This window comes from Alternaria alternata (genome assembly GCF_001642055.1).
Source record: "Alternaria alternata strain SRC1lrK2f unplaced genomic scaffold CC77scaffold_19, whole genome shotgun sequence".
Taxonomy (NCBI): Eukaryota; Fungi; Ascomycota; class Dothideomycetes; order Pleosporales; family Pleosporaceae; genus Alternaria; species Alternaria alternata.
This window is the reverse complement of record NW_017306208.1, coordinates 729,126-742,832: the sequence shown is the minus strand read 5'-3', so window position 1 is coordinate 742,832 and position 13,707 is coordinate 729,126. Positions and strand designations below refer to the sequence as shown.

Genomic DNA, 13,707 nt, shown 5'->3' with positions numbered 1-13,707 from the left:
CAAAGACGCGACGCAAGCGGCCGTCGCTATCTCTAGAAAAGATCCTCTGTATGACAACATAACAAAGAACTTTTGAAGTGAAAGCCTCTATCACACTAAGGTTAGAATGCAAACGACAGCATGGTCAATCGCTTCATGAAGTTAGCACCGTAACGAGGTCTCGGGTTCATGTTACTGTCTGTTCTCGCCCGACTGCCATGATAGATACATCTTACGATGAACAATGGCTCTACTACTTCGTCGGCAGTTGTTGATCGCGACCAGCTCGAGACTGGGCATGCCAAGAAGATTGGAAGCCTGCTGACGCTTGAATACGGATGACCAGTAAATTGTGAAGATTGGCGCGCGTGAGGCAGATCTCACCAGCCACGAAGACGGCAGCCTTGGAAATATTCATACTACAATGAGGTCCTTTTGGTGTTTCTCCACACCCGAGACACAACGCATCATCCATCATAATCTTCCATCACACTAGTCTATGCTCTGATGCTTCGACGGGTATCTCTCGACCATCGATCTCGACGTGCGGCGCGTCCGTTTTTCCGGCAAATAGCTGGGTATGTTGTTGAGACTCTTCAGGCTTTACGTCCCATGTTGCGCCTTTGATCGATTCTCCATGTAACTCTGGCTTGCTGGCCGATTCCAAAGTGACTGCATTAGAAACCCGCTTTTTGCGCCTCATGAACCACCACAAACCTCCTAGTATAACACCTATGGCTGTCAAACCCACACCAAGCCCCACACCAAGAGGTAATCCGAGATCAGAATGACTGCTTGTTGCCGGAACTAACGTTGCTGTGGGGGAACTAGTTGTCGATGTGGTTGTCGAAGGTGTCGCTACTGAAGACGTCATCGTCGAAGATGTCGCTGCCGGTGACGTTGTGGCGGAAGATGCTGTCGATACGTCCAAAGCCAATAACGGTACACCCCCGCCTCGTGAACAATCGCACCCAGCATCGTGACAGCACCATTTCTCGGACACCTCTACCGCATCGCCTTGCTGTACCAAAGATTGGATTTCCGCAATACTCTTATCGTCGTCGCAAGGGTACAGAGTATTCGAGCTCTCTGTAGTCGTTGAACACACGCTGATACACATAGGGCTTGTCCAAGTCTGATCGGTGCAAGTCGTACGCCAGAAGCTGCCCCATGGTTCATCACGTGTTGGGTATGGATTCCAGATGAGACCGTTGGACTGGCAAACATCATTGGAATCGTAACGACGATCCATACACATGGAATATTGGTCGTTGTGACAAGGCTCAAACCCGTCCGCCACTGTACCGTTCCGCCAGTAACAGGTAGTATAATCCTCCATCATAGGCACACCTCCAGTCAGAGTGAGTGTAACGAGTGTAACAAATGGAAACAACCCTGAATGAGATGGGGAAAAGGACGAAATAGACAAATGATAGATAAGAAGCTTCTCCTCATGCGCGCGAAGGCACGGCTCTTTAACAATGCTGTGCATTCTACCTGCCTATCTGAACGCCCCCGAGTACTTCAGGCAAGACTCACGAATCATAGTCTCCGAACTACCGAAGTCCAATTGGCGCCTGACCGTCTGGAAGAACGCCACCGGGGTCGCTGCACTCTGTGGCACTCTCTTGTCAACAGTCTGTACCAGCATCCCCTGGTTCTCCTAACGCCAAAAGTGACAAGAAGGATTGCGACTCCTGATAACACTTTCTTCGCCGGATACGGCTATGCAGCCAAGACTGTGGCTGTATTGGGGGCCTGACTGCAGCCACAAATTGGGGGCTGCCTCAATGACCAGCTTAGGTCGAAGATACTCTTGTCGAATACCTGGACGTGGTTGTATACAAAGCAGTTACTACCGCATCGAGCGTCAATCAATGGACTCGTGGGGATTGCATGTACATCTCAATAACGTACCAGAACTGAAGTAATGCTATCGCGATATCGCAGTGGCTGGCTTGACGAAAGGAGTCAAAAGCAAACCTTAGACAAGCCCTGTTATGATATGATTGGCTCCACAACTTTAGAGCTGCCGTTGATAGGCAGTTATTAGCCTTGTCTGGGTAGGCGTTGGGTCAATGTTTATTTGAAGTCTAATCATATTATTCGCGATCACTGTGGGTGTTGCTGATTGGAATAGGCATCGGCCGTTCTTTCAGCTACTGCTTGGCAAGCCTGTGCGTGGAGCTGGCGCATCTGATCCGCGAGCCGCGACACTATGGCTAAGCAGGAGGGGAATTGATCTTCTGGGGGGCGACAAATGGGTACTTCCAGATAGCCTTCTTCGTTAAATCATTGCCTGCGCTTGCTAGTTCCTGCCTCCAGTCATCTGTTATCGTCGTCTTATAGATATAGATACCTATCAACGTCTTTCGATGAATTGACTTTGGTTTGTCATTTTCTGCCTTGCCTTTGTCACTCTCCTCGTCACTTTCGTCTTCGGCTTGAGCGACCACCAAACCCGACACACCACCCAAGTTTGGCAGTACAACCGGTATTGGCAGGTTGTCTCCAAGTCGTGTTTGACGCGTGCCTAATGGCATGTATGGTATGTGTGGTATATAATTCGGATCTGGTAGGCTAGGGCTTGTAGGATGGTCGAGATATGTTTTCGCGGAGTAAAGTCGAATGGGATCGCTTCCGTGCCAGAGGGCGGTCATCGCATCCGCTTCCTGTTCTAATCTCTAAATTAGATCCCGTGTTACATACGAAATGCGCAAACGTACCTCTACGTTGACCGCCTCTTTTTGCCTCTGCGTGTTTGTCGTCATCCCCACATACGTAGCTGTTGTCGCTGTGGAACAGCAACACCATTGTGAGATCTCTGGCTCTGGTTATTAGGATCAGGTAGCACAACGAGTGTCGAGTACGTGGCTGTCAAGCTGCCGATATCGATTGTCGAGCCCATCGAGTTGAGCTTATAGTCAGGATCTCAGACGAAGGAAAATGTTGTTAATAGAGGCGAATAACGACTAAAATCGATCGTGATATGCGATCGACGGAGGCTAAAGTTAATGAGGTCAGTGAGCGATGCATGATGCAGTGCCAGCGTTGATTAATCGTATCCAGGGCCTAGTCACGTCGCAGCGTTCATAGCGACTTGACAGTGACAACAAAAAGGGCAAGGTAGTGTCCCGCATGACAACTGGATTTCGGGCTGAGATAGTCAGTCGGTCGTACCCTCACGAGGCAACAATGTGGCATGTCTGTTCCGCATGATGCGGTCAAGCTACCCAGAGCTTTTCAGGTTATCGAACGATATGAATAAGCTCGTGTCATATCATCGACAAATAGACAGTCGTATATGTTCGCGTTCGATCAAGGAGTTGTTTGGAAAGTAGCAGAAAGCAAGCTAGACTTGCTATCATTGCCGATGGTCTTGGTAAAACCATGCTTGGAATGGTGAGTTGTGATGTTTGGGCGCGGGAAGGAGACCAGGAACGCGATGGAACGTGCACGCTTATCTAAGTAAGCGAGCGATTCCCGAGTCAGCCCCGTCCGGCCTCTGCTCCCTGTTTACATACAAATTACAAAAGAGATCACCCGTGATAAATGTTAAGAGTTAAACTAAAGTAACAAAAACAGCATGTGCACACATACTAACATTATAGTTAAAACTACACCGCACAGTTACGCAAACGCACGAACAACCGTAAGTATTACATCGCGCGAATCTTACTCAGACATATTACTAGAAGCTAGCACGGCCGTTACAACGCTAATTGTTAATCGCTAAAAGATATCTTGACTAGTATTAAGCGAGTAGATGTTATTACACCGGAAGGTTGCATTTTAAACTTCCGCAACAGCAAGCGAAACCCTTGCCGAACAGCTTATATATATATATGCATAAGATCTTAGGTCCCTTTCAAGAAGACAATGTTATTTACTTGCCGAACGCAATATTCAAGGAACAGCCCTGGGGTACGGCCTCGTATTGTGGCTGCACGGGCTTGCTTCTCGTATTTTGTTGGTAACAACCTTTACAATGAGCACAAACACTCACAGCCTTGGGTAAGCATCGATTCACTGGTGAGAGGACGCAGACTGATTCCGCAGCCATCCGGGAATCTCAGCGAATATAAAATGCAAGCAGAATCACCCGTATCATTCGATATCAAATTCAGCATCATAACTCACTTCAACGGTCAATCGCTTCGACAATCACCTTACAATCGAAACCTCTTCTCTATTCAAGATGCTCTTCATCAACACTAAGACATTGATGTCAACCCTTCTTGCTATTAGCGCAATTTCTACTGGGCTGTGCGCTCCTACCTCCAACTCTGTAGATGCAATCGCAGTCCGAGAGATCTCCTCGACAGCTCCCCTCGACATGGGTATTGATCTCTCCGACAAGGCTGGCGTAACTCGCGCAATTACTCAGCGCGACGCCGCCAATGATGTCCATCTGGCCAAACGCTACCTCATCGGCTCTCCATACCAGAAGCGAACGATTCAAGTCGGCTTGAAGAAGGCTGTACACGGCCTTGCAGCGGGTACCACCTGGCTTTGGGAGATCAGCTACAGATACACCACCACCAACGGAGGCAAAGAAGGGCATGTGGCTGGCAATCTTGTTAAAGGCGACGGCTCATTTGCTTGGGGCCCGTTCAAAATCGACCAGAGTTTCGTCAACAGCGTCGATGGCATCGTGACAGCAACATTCAACGCTGTTGTCGCAAGAACAAACGAGAAGATTCAGTTTGTCCTGACTTGGGCTGAGGAGTTCACCTCCACAGGTGCAACTCTGGAGGATCATGGTAGATCCAGCTTTTTTACTTACTTCTCTGCCAACGGCCGCCAGGAACGTTTGGGCCAGGAGTTTTTCGAGTACGGCTTTAAGCAGAGCTAGACGATTTGGAGAGATCTCAGGCTATACCCCGTGATGGGAGTTATGGCAGTCGCGAACCCCCACACTCATTTGGCGGCGGTCTATGAGACGCGCATTTACACTCCTTTGTTAGCAGATAATTTTTGGCTCTTAGAAAAAGCGTTTGAACACTGTTGTGTAATATACCTGTACATGTCTTAGTGCAGCTACATAAAGGCGCGAACGAATGTCTATCCTACTACACTATTTATGAACTTGACTATCCCTGGCTCTGAGTTCAGTACACCTAGAGCTATTCTATCAACGTTGGAGACTTCTTGACTTTGCGAATATGCTGTTGGGAAGCTAGGCGAAGGTTTCGATTATATTGGTACCCCTTCTATAGAAGCCTTTGTTCAGATTATATAATGATATCACTCTCTAAGTGCTAGAACACCTACAATATTAGGATAAAGAAAGATAATTTAGCTTTTAGATTTTTTTTTCTTTTGATACACTTTGATAATTATGATGATGAGGTATACACGTGCACAGATATCGGTTCGATGTCAGATTAGACTAGCCTGACTGATAGCGACTCTGTATGTGACACGCGCAATGTCCTTCCAGCATAAACCGTAACAGTGAATCTCTGTGAAAGCCTGTTGGGTTGATGCCCGCGCTGATAACAACAAATCCGCGAACTGAACTTGGGAAGTTCCGTCTGTCATTCAGCAGCCGGTCCATTCCACTTCCACCACCCATCCTTCCCTCTGCAGACCTCCCAATTTTCGCTTCTCGTCCTCATTCCTGCTACTACACCTTCGCTGCCGTCGCCCCTGAGCTCAGTTACCCAGCCTCTGATACCGGCCTTCTCTTCTTCTGTTAACATTATGCCAAACCACTTTTCTAGAGCATGTATTCTCTGCTCCTCGGTCATACAGTCTTCCACAACCGTGGTCCTCCCTCCCAGATTCTCTTTGACAACGCCGTTGACCAGCATGCGCTTGCCGTAAATCTCTTGGTCGCTATCTCTAACATCGGACTTCGCGCGTCGCAGGAATTTTACAATGATACAAGTGAACGTCTGGAAGCTCTCCGGGTGCGAGCCAGTATACCAATTGAGATTGTGGAAATCCGCCTCCATGGCTTCTTCTTCAGAGAACGCGTAGAACGAATTCCACGCATGCTCAGGGCCATTGCGGTACTGGTAGATCCAGAGCTTGGTCCCCTCCGTCCGGTGCAACTGTGCAGGGATCCAATCATGCCAGAGTCGAACCTCCTGGCTTCCTAAATTTGTTTTTGGATAATCATGAGCAAGCTGCATGGGCGCTGTAGGACCGTCGCCGCCAAAACCAACGTCGAGGGCCCATTTGGTGCCGTCTGCTAAGCTGATGAGATTGACGAGGTGCACCCAGCCGCTGTAGTCACCCTGCGGAACACCATCTAGACGATGCCTGATTCTCACGGGAGCGAGATAGGCCGGGAAGCCTAGTCCACGTAGCATGTGATTGAAGAAGATTGATACCTGGAAACAATAGCCGCCGCGCCCGCGCCTATTGGTAATGACGCTGTTGAATGTTTCCTGCGGCTTGATGTTGTTCGTGTGAGTAGGGTTGTAGTGGAGCCAGAGGTTTTCGTACGGAATGGCAGCGATGGTATGTGTATGCAGCTGTTGGAGGAAATGAAGATCCTGAGCGGCATTGCCTGAGAATCTCTGCTGCTGGAGTAACGAGGAAAGACCAATGTGTTTGAGGAACGACACAATCTGATCCTCGCTGAAAACTGATGGAAAGGCCATGGTGAGGATTCAGAGTGAAAGAAGCTCGATGTCTAAGTAGGTATTTTCTATTTCTATGCTCCTGAGATCGGGGTGTGACTCAGAAGAAAGGTCCGACGTGGTACTAGCTGAAGACTCATTGGCGTTTTGGATAGTGGGGCGCTTTCGGCCGCATTATCTGTTCTGACCATGTGTCTAGAGTGATGTTCCTTATGGACATCAGCAGAAACTAATGGATGTGTCGCCTTTTTCGACGTGGTGGTGCACGGACGTAATTACGGCAGGCTTCATTGTGTTGAGCTGTCAGCCTCGTCCGGCCTCTGCCTTCCGTTCTGTAGGCAGCATTTTTGAGTTTGAACGACATACAATTTGGGTTCGTAAACTCTATTTACATACAAAATACAATATAGATTGTTCGTAAGGAGTGTGAAGAGTTAGACTTAAAAAAATAAGAACAGAATGCATACACGCACTAACGTCATCGCTTGAACCACACCAGATAGCAACTTAATTGCACGAGCAACCGTAAGTATTGCATCGCACTGCGACTATTGGGTTTGTCCGGTGTTGTAAGGCTCAGATTCAGGTGGAGGCGGTGGGTAGAATAGAGGAGTTGTTCCCGTCGGAGGAACTACAGCTTGGGCATGAAGATCGGTGTAGTGAATGGACGAAGGAAGGATAAGCGTCTCCGTGAGTGAGACTGCAGCTTGGGGTGTAGGAGAAATGCACTTGACAGAAATAGGTGATGAGACTGAGTATACAGACTCTGAAGGGACGTCTGCATGACGATCCTTCGTTATACGATAGAGCATCCTTGTGAGCCCGATGATGGTGCCGCTGCCAATAAGAGCTCTGCTACCACCAATTTGTAGGAGGGATGACGGAAACGCTGCTCCCGTGAGTGAAGCAGTGCCCGCATCCTCCTGACAAAGAGCCCTTTTGATGTTGCTCTTTATCGTATCCTTGTATGTAGGCGGCGCACTATGTGCGATACTCGCGGCGAGAGTCGATTTGTCGAAACATATTGCTCTAGGAGCAGGTGTTGTACCACTTAGACGAGATAACGGATAGCAGGCCTCGGAGTGCCGGTGCTGTGCGTAGGGTATCGCGGTGCCATCGTTTGAGCTGCGCATCGAGTTGCAGTCAGCCGCCTTTTCGCCAAGCAAGCGAAGGATAAAAGCGTTCAGAACTGCTGTCGTGTTAGTGATTTTCGCATACATTCTGAGAGCATATACGCATGATTCGAGACGACGGCTAAACGCTGTAAGTCCCGCTGGCTGATGGAAAACGGGGATCTAGCATGAACCGGTGCAGGTCCACAGCGGGGACTTGGTACTCTAGCTCCACAGTCAGCTAGGGCCCAGCAGATCTGTGCACGCAGTCGCACCTACAGATTAGTGTTGTTGCGCGCAGAAGGTTATCGATGACTAGTGCTCGATACCACCTATACAGGTTGATGGACTGGTAGGTAGGATTGTTGGGTTGAATCTGGAAGTGGGATGATGGTTTAGGTGCCCAGGCATCCAACACGGGATCGCCAGCTGTTGATTCCGGGCCCTGCTAGCGTCGCGCCTCCAATCGAGGCTCACCAAGCCTTCTACCCTCGCATCAACTCTGGCCATGAAACGTTGATCCAGCCATGTCGACAAGCAACTGGATCTGGAGTGATCCCTATCAGGATTATTATTATGTTACTTACGATGGTGCGTGTCAAGTGGTACTTTCCACACGTGAAGCTTGCTGACCCACGCACCGTAGAATATAATCAACCGGTATACCACTGGTTAAAACATACGGAAGTACGACCTCGACAAGACTCTGGCAGTCAGCAGAATCATGCATCCAATGTGGCTCAGATGCCAGATCCTGCTCCTGCACAATTCAGGAGTCTGCACGGCGCCATCCAGGGCACACCTCAAACAGGATGGTATGACTTATTAGATTCAAGTCAGTATCAAACCTCTATCATTAGGTATATACGCTAAATCTTCCAGGTTATCGTATGCGAACCGGGTCGGAAGCGGTCACATTCTTCGTCTCCGGAAGAGTAAGAAATTGTATCGCTGGGAAAGTTGAGTTCTAATCACCTCTTCTAGGTATTTGAAATGCTGTATCGCGAGACTGCTGGCGAAACCATTTCAGCTGGACCTAACGATGATGCTTACACTGTTGTACGGTTCAATGAACGTGTGCATACGAACATCAGACGCTTCGTTGTGGTAGAAGACATGCATGGGTTTGTTTATGCATGGCAAGTCATTCGCGACGCGCAACAATACTGAACTAACATGAATTTCAGCGGTATTGGAACCTATTCTGGTCGGGGAACGTTAAAGAGTGGCATCAATCCAGCAGTGCATGCTATAGTATATCTTTCAGGTACTGACCCAGAATCGTGCTACCTGCCTGGTGAACGGGAAGCCGGGATGACTACAGAACCTATCGAAGTTATACCTGTGGATAGCAGTGTCCGTATAAGGCCGGAATCGCGTATTCGACTTCGCAAGACCTATCCTATCGAGAAAAATGTCAAAGTCAAGGATATCGGCCGAGTACATCCGAACCATTTGGGCATGCTCTTGGAATATTGGTCCAATCAGAGCTATGAATCAGATGTATCGAGAGTAAGGGCAAAAGAGTGGCAACAAGAAACAGGGGAAGCGCGAGATATCAAGAGAGTTCAGGCTGGGTGGAGCGTTTCAGATGACGACAGCAATCAGGACGAGTTGAACGCGCAAGAGATGAGTACACAGAAGGGGACAGCAATCCAAACAGGTCAAGAATCGGGAGACAAGAGTCACTTTTTGGATGCAAAAGACTTTCTCGATGAGGAAGATTTGCTAGACGAAGGAGACGTGCAGGATCAGGACATCGACGAAAGGCCACAATCGTCAGCTTCCCAGTCATACACCAATGAGGATAACGAACCAACAAAATCCGAAAATGCCGAAACAAATATCCCGAACATCTTGACCGACTTTGCTCCAAATAAAACACAAGAAGAATTACCAAATATAATGACACGCTCCAATGACACCCAGGGGAAGGTCGATGCTACGGAAGTAGACAACGCTGTTCCTCGCTGGCTACAAGACATCAACTACCAATTTACCGGTGACCTCCATTCAGGTAAGTGTAGCCCTCTCTTGAATTACTTGTCTAAAAGTAGTGTAGACTATACGGTGATAAACAACCCGCGAGCATTCTTCAAAAAAGGGAAAGTCTTCATGGTACCCTGGCCTGAGCTGAGCGGTAATCTCGTCAAGGGCCAAGCAGGACCACCGGTGATGGTAAAAATCCGAAGGTTGGTTGTCATCAGGCCCAAAGCGACGTTCTGTCTTTGCCTTCCCATACACACCTACTCGGGACAGGCGACCAGCAAGCCTGGTGTTGCCGCACAAGATCATGCGCCAGTGGTGTCTGAAGGCGGCGAAGTCATTTACCACGAAAACGAAGCAAAGCTCACAAAGTCACCTATGTACATCAAGGTCGAAAAGTCGTCAACAGGGCCAGTTTCTCCGATGTCGAGGCTGAACTTTGCGAAAGTCTACACGGTGGAGTATAACGTCAAAGTTAGACCGATTGGCAGGCTCATACCAGACTCTGTTTGGCGTATGGAAGAGTACTTCATGGAATGTCTAACACCCAACACGACCTGAGATTTCTCAAGAATGGTCTGCTTCACCCCTGCTTCTTGGAGCCCGGGTTGGAGGAAAACGGTAGTGACAGATGCATTCAGGTTATTATAGTACTGAGTGACTGGTGGCGATATGCAGCCAAGCACTGGATGATAAGCGAATCAGCAGTCTGAAGGACGCATGATGCATGCATGATGCACTCACGGCCAGGCAATCTGAAGTGCGAGTAAGCCAGTAAGCCTTTGCCCACGGAGCCACGTCTTGCGACGTGCGCCCTGCGCACATCACAGCCACCATGCTCCAATCGATCGGCTATAAATCATCTACCTGCCACCAAGCTTTCTTGTTCCAGATTTTGTACTATGGTCGAGTTCATCGGAGCTGCCGCTGCGATCCCGCAGCTTGCGAAATACAGCTTCAGCGCCGTCAATGCTGTACCAGACTTCGCACGACGAGTGCGCAAGGCTCCCGCTACCCAAGGCCGGTTGATCGACCAGGCAACGCTGCTTACCAACGCGTCACTAGAAACTTGTAAACCACTCAATAACAATGTTATTCCTTCACCAATCATGAATCGTCTCACTGAAGACCTGAACAGTGTCCAATCAGTACTGCACAAAACCACGATACACACCGATGATGGGAAGATAGCCAAGATATGGAAGAACATCAGGGTCGTAAGAAAAGAGAATGAATTGAACAAAGAGATGCTAGCTATAAGTCAGCGTATCATCTTGTGTACTCACCTAGCCACGTTAAGTGCTTGCTCACTTCGATTAATGGAAGCCATGCTGACAGCACCAGGCTGAATCAAGTGAACAGCATGTCGACTGTTCATGGTCCGTCGTCCTCAGCTTCGACCAATACGTTCGTATCACATAATGTACGCGGTTTGGAATTTCAATTTTGGCCAAGGTTGTTGTCGCGGTCGACAAAGTAGCGCGTTTTTGTGTCATGCTTGACAGCTAATCATGAACAACGTCTAGATCCAGTCAACGGCCACTGCACCACCGAGACTTCTCAATCAGCTCCTCACCTCCACCACGCGAAATACGACCTTCATCGGACATGCAGATCTACTGCATAAGCTCTTGACGAAGCTCAAAGGGACAGCGCAATCTCTGACCGCAATATATGGCCTAGGAGGGCTTGGGTGTGTCAATTCTTCCTATAGTAGCTATGGTAGATATCCCCGCTAATTCCTCTTCAGGAAGTCAGAACTGGCGATTGAGATGGTGTCCTGTATCCATGAAGACACATCCGACCTCTCTACCTTCTGGCTTGATGCTACTACCATTGATACCTTGACTACAGGGCTTTGCGCGATCGATGGGCTCACGGATATCGCCAACAATACGTCAGAAGCTCCAACAGCGGCTGTGATACAATGGATAAGATCGCCCGTCTTATCTAAACGTCTTTTCATCATTGACAACGTTGATGAAGGCTCAGCCTCCAACACGATTCTAGAAACCTTGTTGCAACCCAGACGCGATCATCACATTCTCTTTATTACCCGTAGTCGCCGGATCGCCTTGCGTTATGCGTACCCGACTGATATCATCGATATGCCTACCATGTCCGAAGGCGATGCGCAGCAGTTGTTGCTTTCGTACATCGGAGCAGGTGCTTGGGACGAAGAATCCATCACGAGTTTAGTGGAAAAACTCGAGTATCATCCGCTAGCAATCAAAAGCGCTGGGATATACATAGCATCTACCGGTACTCGGCTAACAAGATTTCTCACGCTCTTGGAACAAGATGCGTCGTTCCTGACTGCGCTACTCGACGGAACAGCGGTTCCTCCGCATCACACAGCGGTACGTCAAGGAGATCATGATCGCATATATACATTCAAGTCCCTTGTAACATGCAACGAGGATATCCCTGCAACACTCTTCGTCCTTTCCAGCTTGGATTGTTCAGACCTGCCAGACGAGTTCATTCTATCTCTTGCGAACACGGACTCAAGAAGAGAAGCGATAGACATCCTCAAAGCATATTCACTTCTCAAGCCCATCACGCGAACCACAAGATGGAAGATGCCAGAGCTCGTGAAGTATACTGCGAGAGGTCAGCTGCTTTCCAGCCCCAACCGTGCTCGATTTCTGGCAGCCGCTCTCCAATTCGTTGCTCAGCTTGAAGCACTGCGGATGGAAGCAAAAAGTTTCATTCGAAAAAGACATGCTCACATAGCCTCAGTGTTACATGCTGTCGTCACACTCGCTCCTGAACGAGAGTTCTCGCCAGGCATAATTAAGCTCGCCTTTCAACTGTCAACAATATTGTGCCAACTTCTGGTTAACCAAGGAAAGCCATACGAAGCAATCGCTGTGTCCTCTCGATTCATCTCCTGGGCTTCAATCAGTGTGCAAAAGCTTGTCACTGCTTCCGACAGACTTCGCAGCAAGATCGGCATTGCTTATTATGGAAGCGGGGAGTTTACGACTGCGGAAAGTATTACGAGAGAGGTGCTCCGATCGCAGATCTACACTATCGGAGAAGATCACCTGGAAACTCTTCATAGCCTCAACAATGTTGGCTTGTATCAATGGGAGCAAGGTCGGTTCTCTTTAGCGGAGCGTTATCATCGCAAAGTGCTGGAGCTGAAGCGTATTGTATGCGAACCGTGTGACCTAGAAATCTTCTTCACTTTCAATAATCTTGCGCTATCACTGGAAAGCCAAGGAAACTTTGAAGAAGCGGAGATCTATTTTGTCCAGGCGTTGCGCGGACGACAAGCAAAGCTTTCAGATTCACATCCCGACGTCCTCGTCAGTAAGATCAATCTCGGTGTCCTCAGGGGGCTACAAGGTCGGTCTAAACAAGCTCGGCGGCTACATGAGGCTGCATTGAAAGGTCGAGAAGCTGCCCTGGGCTCGACACACCCAGATACATTGAAGAGCAAAGGTAATCTAGCACTGGCGCTCCAGGAACAAGGTCTATACGATCAATCAGTCCAGCTCCTTCACGACATCTGCCAAACATACAAAACAGAACTGGGCCCGTCACATCCGCAGGCCATCAAGTCTCTTCGCAACCTTGCCTGCGTTCTACACCGGCAATCCAAATTTGTAGAAGCAGAAGCGCTGATACGAGAAGTTCTCGGTATATTGGAAGAGAAGCATGGCAAGGGTCATTCGGAAACGTTCAAGACGGTAAAATACCTGGCTACGCTCTTGCATTGGCAAGAAAGACTCGAGGAGGCGTTCGAGATGATGGCGTTGCTGTATAATATGCAGAAAGCGAGGTTGCATGAGAACCATGCAGACACTATGGACAGTCGGAGGTACCTGGCGGAGTTGGAAGCAGAGCTACTGGCCAGTGGACAAGAATCCCTCATAGTAATCTCTTGCATGTTGTAGGTGTGAATGTAAGCTATATACAAGTCTCATAGCGAAATGCGTGGTATCGCGACGTTCGCAGTCGGTCTCTCACATTCGGGTTTTCCATCTTTTCGGCGCTGAGCTAGTTCAACATCAAGGATTATAGGTGCA

The 13,707-nt window shown here is 48.7% G+C and overlaps 7 protein-coding genes across 7 annotated transcripts; 4 read left to right on the top strand and 3 right to left on the bottom strand.

Annotated features, from left to right (window-relative positions):
* Positions 1-713: 713 nt before the first annotated feature.
* On the top strand, positions 714-2,055 carry CC77DRAFT_1075919 (hypothetical protein; the record flags this gene model as incomplete). The annotated part of the gene is made up of 5 exons (XM_018529236.1): positions 714-750; positions 811-921; positions 1,012-1,048; positions 1,102-1,340; positions 1,416-2,055. 5 exons carry the CDS (start codon positions 714-716, stop codon positions 1,739-1,741), a joined length of 750 nt encoding a protein of 249 aa, XP_018382777.1. The 3' UTR covers positions 1,742-2,055.
* A 61-nt stretch (positions 2,056-2,116) lies between these two features.
* CC77DRAFT_288339 (hypothetical protein) lies at positions 2,117-3,045 on the bottom strand. The gene is made up of 2 exons (XM_018531067.1): positions 2,706-3,045; positions 2,117-2,656 (listed from the first exon to the last, which is right to left on the bottom strand). Exons 1-2 carry the CDS (start codon positions 2,791-2,793, stop codon positions 2,202-2,204), a joined length of 543 nt encoding a protein of 180 aa, XP_018382776.1. The 5' UTR covers positions 2,794-3,045; the 3' UTR covers positions 2,117-2,201.
* Positions 3,046-4,018: 973 nt separating this feature from the next.
* On the top strand, positions 4,019-5,037 carry CC77DRAFT_1023483 (hypothetical protein). Its single transcript, XM_018525672.1, has one exon. The coding sequence runs from the start codon at positions 4,316-4,318 to the stop codon at positions 4,832-4,834; it is 519 nt and encodes a 172-aa protein (XP_018382775.1). The 5' UTR covers positions 4,019-4,315; the 3' UTR covers positions 4,835-5,037.
* A 228-nt stretch (positions 5,038-5,265) lies between these two features.
* CC77DRAFT_287873 (arylamine N-acetyltransferase 2) lies at positions 5,266-6,857 on the bottom strand. Its single transcript, XM_018531065.1, has one exon. The coding sequence runs from the start codon at positions 6,591-6,593 to the stop codon at positions 5,520-5,522; it is 1,074 nt and encodes a 357-aa protein (XP_018382774.1). The 5' UTR covers positions 6,594-6,857; the 3' UTR covers positions 5,266-5,519.
* Positions 6,858-7,056: 199 nt separating this feature from the next.
* Positions 7,057-8,005, bottom strand: CC77DRAFT_288032 (hypothetical protein). The gene is made up of 2 exons (XM_018531066.1): positions 7,960-8,005; positions 7,057-7,909 (listed from the first exon to the last, which is right to left on the bottom strand). Exon 2 carries the CDS (start codon positions 7,790-7,792, stop codon positions 7,121-7,123), a length of 672 nt encoding a protein of 223 aa, XP_018382773.1. The 5' UTR covers positions 7,793-7,909; positions 7,960-8,005; the 3' UTR covers positions 7,057-7,120.
* On the top strand, positions 8,003-10,402 carry CC77DRAFT_287849 (hypothetical protein). Its single transcript, XM_018531063.1, has 6 exons — positions 8,003-8,275; positions 8,331-8,519; positions 8,567-8,619; positions 8,669-8,823; positions 8,872-9,701; positions 9,747-10,402. The coding sequence occupies exons 1-6, from the start codon at positions 8,212-8,214 to the stop codon at positions 10,229-10,231; spliced, it is 1,776 nt and encodes a 591-aa protein (XP_018382772.1). The 5' UTR covers positions 8,003-8,211; the 3' UTR covers positions 10,232-10,402.
* On the top strand, positions 10,403-13,696 carry CC77DRAFT_287850 (TPR-like protein). Its single transcript, XM_018531064.1, has 4 exons — positions 10,403-10,964; positions 11,015-11,093; positions 11,197-11,363; positions 11,421-13,696. Exons 1-4 carry the CDS (start codon positions 10,573-10,575, stop codon positions 13,573-13,575), a joined length of 2,793 nt encoding a protein of 930 aa, XP_018382771.1. The 5' UTR covers positions 10,403-10,572; the 3' UTR covers positions 13,576-13,696.
* Positions 13,697-13,707: the final 11 nt, after the last annotated feature.

Excerpts from the sequence above, each read along its gene's own strand:
- CC77DRAFT_288339 (XM_018531067.1), bottom strand. The coding sequence starts at position 2,793 with ATGGTGTTGCTGTTCCACAGCGACAACAGCTACGTATGTGGGGATGAC. Across the intron at positions 2,657-2,705 it reads AAGAGGCGGTCAACGTAGAG|AACAGGAAGCGGATGCGATG; the intron begins GTACGTTTGCGC and ends TTTAGAGATTAG.
- CC77DRAFT_287849 (XM_018531063.1), top strand. The coding sequence starts at position 8,212 with ATGTCGACAAGCAACTGGATCTGGAGTGATCCCTATCAGGATTATTAT. Across the intron at positions 8,276-8,330 it reads TTATTATGTTACTTACGATG|AATATAATCAACCGGTATAC; the intron begins GTGCGTGTCAAG and ends CACGCACCGTAG. Across the intron at positions 8,620-8,668 it reads CATTCTTCGTCTCCGGAAGA|GTATTTGAAATGCTGTATCG; the intron begins GTAAGAAATTGT and ends CACCTCTTCTAG.
- CC77DRAFT_287850 (XM_018531064.1), top strand. The coding sequence starts at position 10,573 with ATGGTCGAGTTCATCGGAGCTGCCGCTGCGATCCCGCAGCTTGCGAAA. Across the intron at positions 10,965-11,014 it reads TTGTGTACTCACCTAGCCAC|GCTGAATCAAGTGAACAGCA; the intron begins GTTAAGTGCTTG and ends TGACAGCACCAG. Across the intron at positions 11,094-11,196 it reads ATACGTTCGTATCACATAAT|ATCCAGTCAACGGCCACTGC; the intron begins GTACGCGGTTTG and ends AACAACGTCTAG.
- CC77DRAFT_288032 (XM_018531066.1), bottom strand. The coding sequence starts at position 7,792 with ATGTATGCGAAAATCACTAACACGACAGCAGTTCTGAACGCTTTTATC.
- CC77DRAFT_1023483 (XM_018525672.1), top strand. The coding sequence starts at position 4,316 with ATGGGTATTGATCTCTCCGACAAGGCTGGCGTAACTCGCGCAATTACT.
- CC77DRAFT_287873 (XM_018531065.1), bottom strand. The coding sequence starts at position 6,593 with ATGGCCTTTCCATCAGTTTTCAGCGAGGATCAGATTGTGTCGTTCCTC.